This window comes from Panicum virgatum, chromosome 3N, assembly GCF_016808335.1.
Source record: "Panicum virgatum strain AP13 chromosome 3N, P.virgatum_v5, whole genome shotgun sequence".
Classification (NCBI taxonomy): domain Eukaryota; kingdom Viridiplantae; phylum Streptophyta; class Magnoliopsida; order Poales; family Poaceae; genus Panicum; species Panicum virgatum.
The window spans coordinates 12,529,728-12,537,764 of record NC_053147.1 but is presented as its reverse complement, the minus strand read 5'-3'; the positions used below and the strand labels follow the sequence as shown (position 1 = coordinate 12,537,764).

The following is an 8,037-nucleotide window of genomic DNA, read 5'->3' as shown; positions in this document are numbered from 1 at the left end:
GACGTGATTTGATCATACAGTATGAATTACGAAACAAAAAGATTTTCCAAGCATGGCCATGGCCGGATCAACGGCGGCCTTGACGTACGTACCAAACTAGTACAAGGGAAATCTCTGAATCGAAGCTGGGCACGCACACACACCGCATCGGGTCCGGTGATCCGGTCCAAGGTCACGACTGGTTCCTGGGTTGCTTTCATGCCCGGCTGCCAACCACCGGCACTCGACTCGAGCTACATGGGAAACCATCTGCAACCATCCACGACCATGAATATAAATGGCTCTAGCTGCTAGCTGCCGCTCTGACTCTTCCATGCCATGCTGCTTGGCCTTTGAACGCTTCCGGCTCGATCCACCCACTACTCCCTCCGTATTGTTGGTAAAAGAAATTGTTTTGGACATGTTTTGAGTTAAACATTAGGAATATAAATCATCAATAACTTTTAAATTATTGAGTGTGCAAATGTGAAAATTATATAAATAGATTTGTCTTGAAAAATACTTTCATAAAATATACATATCTACTTTTCTATAAATATTTTTATAATAACAAGAGGTCAAAGTTATGTTTTAGAGACCGTGTCGTTCTTCTAAATACTTCTTTTACCAGCACAGAGTGAGTATGGTCTACTGCTTGGTACATGGTCCATCCAGTGCCATTACGCACATCGGTGGTGCTTCATACGCACCTCGAAGCAGGGTTATGCTGTGCTGGTCCATTGGGACACAGTTTGATTAAAAAGAGTGTCAAATTTGGTACACGTGCAAGCGCAATCAAACAGTTCAAAGATTTGGCTGTCCGTGTCTCTAGTTCCAGATATTTTTTTTCTTTGGAACAAGTCTCTAGTTCAGATTTGATCCAAACAGCATTATCGTAGCACTGCAAATCTAAGAAGTGGGTAGTAACTAGTCAAGTGTTGTTCAAGTTAATCCCTCGCAAGAAAACGAGTTGATCAAATCTATGGAGGCACCATCGCATTCAAAATGTCACTTTTTTAAAAACACATGGAGTGTGCATTTTTTTTCAGAATCAACGCACATTTAAGATACTCTGCCCTTCCTGTACTGATTGTAGTTTTATATAACAGTAAGGACCCAAAAAATTCTTTTCTTTTCTTTTCTTGGCTAGGAGCTCAGAAAAAAACCATAACACGATAATTTCAATTCTAGTATTTTTTAGAGAAAAATTTGAATTACACCCTCAAACTATCATAGAAGTCCGAATGTCCGATTTTGACCCTTAAACTACAAAACTGGTTAACATAGGTTATCCAACTATCGGAACCGGACAAATTTGGTTTCCAAGGTGGTTTTGCATTTAAAAAAAACTAATTATATATAAAAGATCGAAACTAATTCATTTTGAATTAGAAAAATATGAAACTAGTACTATATTTTTCTAAAAATGAAACCTATCTATTATTGCTCTATTTGAATCTTAGTTATTCAAATATAATAGACATAACTACAAGGAACCAAATATTATGAAAATAAAAAAATTGGATCTGAACAACCGAAAAGTATCATGCTAATAGATAGGTTACAATTTTAGAAAACTTTTGATACTCATTTTTGTTTGTATCTAAAATAAATTACTATGATTTTTTTAGTTCAAATTTGAATATTTTCAATTCCTCACAAAATGGAAAATCACCTGGGCCAAATTTGTCCGATTTCAATAGATTGATGACTTTTATTATCTAGTTTTTGTAGTTGAAGGTTGAAAATTAGATTTTTTATGATAATTCAAGGGTGTAAATCAGATTATTCCCTATTTTTTAAAGCTTTGAGTGGAATAATCAGAATATTATGAATACTCATATTTTTTAAGTTTGGGGGAATTGCACGCTAGAGAGTTCTTGTAGTAGGTGTTGGAAATAAATATTTCAGTTAAGATATTGTGATCTTCACTATTAAGGAAACGTTTAAACCATCTAAACGTGATTAAGAAAACCTAATGATAAAACCCTAATGGGCTGTGATCAGCAGGCCCATTAGGCCCGTTTCCAGAGGCTGGCCCCCAGCTCCACAGTGCCTATAAATATAAGGTCGTGGTTAGCACCTAAAACACCCATTCATCTCAATCTAAAACCCTAGCCACCGCTAGTCTGATCGCTAAAAGGCACTGGAGGGGTTTGGAAGGCCAAGCACTCTCGTTTGGCGCCCGAAGGACGCCGATTCGCTGCTGCGTCTTCTACACCGACAAGAACGCCTACTTCCTCTACGGATCAGGCGTAAATGGCTGCTGTAACTGCTAACGCTGGTATAATGTTTACCAATTTATTCCGCATTAGATTGATTTGTCATGAACTAGGTTATGTTAAGATCTTGGGTTATTAGCCTCTAATGTTTAAGCCTGGCTATTTCTATCAATCGGTATCAAGAGCCATCTTAACCTAGTCATGCACGGTCAATTTTGAGCCATGTTTATGCCTCTGATTTTTGTCGGTTTAAGATGCAATTAGATCCTGCATAATGGCTTTTATGTGTTAATCATGCGTGATTAGATCTAAATCATGGTTAATTATGTTTCTGATCACGAGATTAGATCTAATCTAATTCGGTTTAGGTCAAGTTTAAGATTAATCTTGATCTGTTAATGCTAAGTGTCTCGGATTAGATGCAATCATGCCTGAGTAATGAATCAGTTTAAGTTAATGCCATGATTAAATCAAGTAATCAAGGTTAGGGTTTACTTTTGCTTACTGTTTTCCCCAAATTTATGCCACTGTTAAATTAACTCCCGCGAAATTAGATCCAAACTCATGAGATTGATGCATCAGTAAGCATGTAGAAGAAGATGATTGCAAATTTCAGAACGCAATAAGAAATTCCCAAATCTTTAATGAACCCTAACCCTAAGATTGAAGGAGCACTTACTTGTGTGTGGCTATGAGTATGCCCACTGAGCACCACGGCAGGGCCTCCCCGACGGAGCTGCGCGCGGCTTGAGCGCACGCGGCGCCGGCGGGAGGGCCCGCGGTGGCGCCATAAGGCGGCGGCCGGCGCAGATCGCATGAGCTGGCGGCCACAGGGCCCGCGAGCGCGGCCGACCGGCCGGCCCCTGCCGCAGAGCAGCAGGCGCAGCCCCGCGCGCGCGTGGCCATCATCGCCCGCGGCACACGCGGCCCTGGGCGGCGACCTGAGCCGGCGGCACGCGTGGCACGCAAGGAGGGCGTGGCGCTCAGGCGCCCGCCAACCCCCCCACGCAGAGCGCCACAGGTGCACCAGGCGGCGGCCGCACGGGGTCGTGGGGACGACCCCCCCACCAGCGCTGGGCGCGCGGCGCCCCTGGCACGCGCTCCGGTGCATGAGAAGCCAGGCGGCGGCCGGCCCGAGCGCGTGAAGGGGCAGAGCCGCAGCATGCGGCGCCCGCGACGCGCACGAGGCCCGCGGCCCGCGCATGAGGGGCGCCAGCGGCGGCGGCGCGTCTCGGGCCAGTGAGCTACCGCGGCTGCTGTCGCATGAACAAGGAAAGGGAGTGGAATTGATTTAGGGTTCAGACATGTCTCCACTCTTTTATATGAAACCACATCAGTTTGTGGCCCTTGGATCATGACGAACGGTCCAGATTGCTTCGCCATTAGGGTTTCGCGGGATGGGCCGACTGCACAGTTTGGGCCGCGCGCATGGGGATGTTTTTGGGCTGTTTCATGAGTTTTAGCCCATTTAATATTAAAGCCTTATTCTTTTACTGTTTCTTATGATTTAAGCTCAATTTTAATTGCTGTTATGTTTAAAGGCTTTAATTATTTCTGTTGCACTTATTATTACCAGCATTATGTTATTTAATTTCCATGAGTTATGTAAATGTTTTTTAATCATGTTTTAATTGCATTTATTCACTGAAAATTGTGTTCATCCACCATAAGCAATTAAGATGCACTCTATTTAAATGGAACCATCGGGAAGTTTATTTAGAGCACTTGTAATTAATTCTGACCATCGTTGATTTAATTACGAGTTTTAATGATAAATTTCGTTTGTTTTCCCCATCGGTGATGCAAATTGAAATTTATGTATGATTTTAATCAGACCATCGTAGGGTTAATATCATACTTCTTATGCGCATCTTAATTGTGAGTTTAATTAAGTTATTATTCTCATGATTTTCAGTGAACACTGTGACGGGCTACCTGAAGTCCATTGAGCCCCTGAATGGCACCAACTATCCAAGCTGGTATAAAGATGTTCAGGTGGCCATTGCTGTGTGCGAGTATGATCTCGCATTACGTCAAGATAAGCCAGCAGAGCCCGCTGATCCCAATGGTGATCGTACTGCCATTGAGAAGTGGGAGAGATCAGACAGGATGGCTAACATGATCATTAAGAACACGATCACTCCGGCCATCTGTGGTGCTATTCCTGATAAGGACCAGGATGGTAATGAGCTGAGCGCCAAGGCATACCTTGCCAAGGTGGAGGAGAACTTTAAGAGTTCTTCCAAGACTTATGCTAGCACCCTGATCATGAAGATGCTGACTTCACAGTATGATGGGCAAAGTGGAATCAGGGAGCACATTATGAGCATGTGTGACATGGCAAATAAGCTAAAGACACTGGATATGGCTATCTCTGATGGTTTTCTGGTGCACTTCATCATGACTTCTCTGCCAGCACAGTACAGTCCCTTCAAAATAAGCTACAACACTCAGAAGGCGACTTGGAGCATGGCTGAGCTCATTAGCTACTGTGTTGAGGAAGAAGAAAGGCAGAAAGCTGAGAGGATGAAGGATGCTGTCAACATGGTCAGCGAGCGCTTTGGGCGTGTTAGCATGAGCAATACTCCTAAGCATTAGGCTGAATCTGGCAGCAGCAGGCAGCATAAGAGAAAGTTTAAGGGCCATAAGAGCAAGGCCGTGTCACATAAGAAGACCTCTAATAAGAGGCTGTGCAAGTTCTGCAAGTCACCTAAACATGAGCAGAAGGATTGCCATGGATTTAAGGAGTGGCTTAAGAACAAAGGTACAATTACTGATTATGTATCTTTTATTGATGAATTATTCTTAGTGAATTTTTCTCCCAATACTTGGTGGATTGACTCAGGTGCCACTGTGCACATTTCCAATTCACTGCAGGTATTCAGTTCGATCCGAACTATAAGAGAGGGGGAGCGAAGTCTAAGAGTGGCTGATGGCAATGAAGTGAAGGTTGAAGGCATTGGGAGCTTCAATTTGGAGTTACCAAGCGGCTTCAACCTTAGTTTGCATGATGTTCTTTATGTTCCCAGTTTGAAGAGAAACCTTATTTCTGTTTCGCGTTTAGATAAGTCGGGACATATTTGTGAGTTTGGCAACTCAGTGTGCAACATTAAATTTCATAATTTAAGTGTGGGCCTTGGTCATTTGCAAGACGATCTTTATTTGCTCTCTCTTGATAAAGTTTATTCTGCAATGAATGTGGATGATGTATCGCATAAGCGTAAGCGTGATGATGAGACTTCTTCGAAATTGTGGCATTGTCGTTTGGGCCACATTTCGAGGGGGGGAATTGAGCGTCTCATAAGAGAAGAGATACTCCATTCATTAGATCTCTCAGACTTAGATCAACAATGCGTTGATTGTATTAAGGGGAAATTCGCTAAGACAATTAAGAAAGGAGCTACTCGGAGTTCGGGCCTATTAGAAATAATTCATACTGGTATTTGTGGCCTGTTCCCAGTAAAGTCTGTTGATGGTTTTGACTCGTTCATTACCTTCACAGATGACTTCTCTCGTTATGGTTATATTTACCCCATTCGTGATCGATCCGAGTCATTAGATAAATTCAAAATATTTAAGGCTGAAGTGGAAAATCAGCATAATGTCACTATTAAATTAGTGAGATCGGATCGAGGTGGTGAATATTATGGGAGACATGCTCCATTCGGCCAAGTACCTGGACCATTCGCTAAGTATCTTGAAGAGAATGGCATAAAGGCCCAGTACAGTATGCCGGGCGAACCACAGCAAAACGGAGTTGCTGAGCGTCGTAACCGTACACTAATGGACATGGTACGTAGCATGCTTAGTTATTCTACCTTGTCTGTGGAGCTGTGGATGGAAGCATTAAAAACAGCTGCGCACATACTTAATCGTGTTCCTTCCAAATCCGTGCCAAAAACACCTTATGAGTTGTGGTTTGGGAAGAAACCATCGCTTAATTATTTGCGTGTGTGGGGCTGTCCAGCCGAAGCTAAGTTATTTAATCCACAGCAAAAGAAATTAGATGATAAGACGGTGAGCTGCTATTTCATCGGATACCCTGATAAGTCTAAGGGATACCGATTCTACTGTCCTGATCGTTTCACTAAGTTCGTTGAGACCAGGCAGGCTGTATTCCTAGAGGATGCAGGAATCAGTGGGAGCTTTTCGAGGAGGGAAATTAATCTTGAAGAAATACGGGCTGAGCTTCCCATCCCGGTGATTCAAGAAACAGTAACACCTCAGTTAGTGCCCTGTTCGTTCCTTCCGTTCAGAGTACACCATCTGTTCAGATTACGCCTCCTGTTCAGAGTACTAGCGCTGCTCCGCCTGTTGAAGTAGCTCCTGAGCCTGCGAGCGAACAACAAGCTGAGCAAATGGCACCTAATGCTGAAGTTGAAAACCCTGTCGAGGTGCCTCAGACTGCACCTCAACCAGCACCTCAGCCTGTTGAACCATTAAGAAGATCACAGCGGGCTAGGAAACAGACAGTTTTCCCTGATTGTGAAACATACTTAAGTGAAGACATGTATGATATTGGGAAAGCTGATGATCCTAACTCATTTAGAGAGGCAGTATCATGTGAGAACTCTGCCAAATGGGTTGAGGCCATGGAAGAAGAGCTTAAGTCCATGAGTTCCAATGATGTTTGGGATCTGGTAGATATTCCTAATGGAGTCAAACCAGTAGGCTGTAAATGGGTCTACAAGACTAAACGTGATTCTAAAGGGAATGTCGAACGATTCAAAGCAAGGCTTGTAGCCAAAGGATTTACACAAAAGGAAGGGGTTGATTATAATGAAACTTTCTCCCCTGTGTCTAAGAAAGATTCATTCAGAATCGTTATGGCGCTAGTGGCTCATTATGACTTAGAGCTACATCAGATGGATGTTAAAACTGCGTTCCTTAATGGTGACTTGGATGAGACCATCTTCATGGCACAACCGGAAGGTTTTGTTGTGAAGGGCAAGGAACATTTGGGATGCAGACTTAAGAAATCCATTTACGAGCTTAAGCAAGCGTCAAGACAGTGGAACCTTAAATTCGATCAAGTGATTAAGAAATTCGGATTTAAGGAGAATGACGTGGATAATTGTATCTACACTAAGATAAAGGGTGGTAAATTTATAATTCTAGTGCTTTATGTGGATGATATCCTATTAGCGAGCAGTGATAAGCGTATGCTGCATGAGACAAAGGGATTTCTTTCATCCAATTTTGATATGAAAGATCTTGGTGAAGCCTCTTATGTTCTGGGCATTGAGATACACCGAGATAGGACCAAAGGAGTACTAGGATTGTCTCAAAAGGCATATATTGAGAAAATGCTTAAGAGATTTAATATGGATAAGAGTAAGGCCACACCTGTTCCATTAGCGAAGGGCGATAAGTTTAGTGAAGCCCAATGTCTTAAGAACCAATTGGAATCAGATGAGATGAAGGACATACCTTATGCTTCAGCTGTCGGAAGCCTGATGTATGCACAAGTCTGTACGCGTCCTGACTTGGCATTTGCTACCGGAATGTTTGGAAGATATCAGAAAAATCCAGGAAAGGTCCACTGGGTTGGTGTCAAGAAGGCATTACGTTACTGCCAAGGCACTAAAGACTTCATGCTCACATACAGAAGATCAGATAACCTTGAAGTTGTGGGTTATACTGATGCTGACTTTGCTGGATGTGTGGATAGTAGGAAATCTACATCAGGATATATCTACATGTTAGCTGGTGGAGCTATATCATGGAAAAGCTCTAAGCAAAGTTTAGTTGCAGCGTCGACGATGCAAGCTGAGTTTGTGGCATGCTATGAAGCAACTGGACAGGCTGTTTGGCTTAAGAATTTTATTCCGGGCCT

At 42.9% G+C, this 8,037-nt stretch overlaps 1 protein-coding gene across 1 annotated transcript; it reads left to right on the top strand.

Moving 5' to 3' along the window:
- The first annotated feature begins 1,887 nt into the window (after positions 1 to 1,887).
- Positions 1,888 to 4,799, top strand: LOC120667559. The gene is made up of 2 exons (XM_039947612.1): positions 1,888 to 2,263; positions 4,117 to 4,799. The coding sequence occupies exons 1-2, from the start codon at positions 2,239 to 2,241 to the stop codon at positions 4,797 to 4,799; spliced, it is 708 nt and encodes a 235-aa protein (XP_039803546.1). The 5' UTR covers positions 1,888 to 2,238.
- The last annotated feature ends 3,238 nt before the right edge of the window (positions 4,800 to 8,037 follow it).

Bases quoted from the DNA above. Each gene is read 5' to 3' on its own strand.
- LOC120667559 (XM_039947612.1), top strand. From the start codon at position 2,239: ATGGCTGCTGTAACTGCTAACGCTG. The intron at 2,264-4,116 runs GTATAATGTTTA...CATGATTTTCAG, and splicing joins TGCTGTAACTGCTAACGCTG to TGAACACTGTGACGGGCTAC.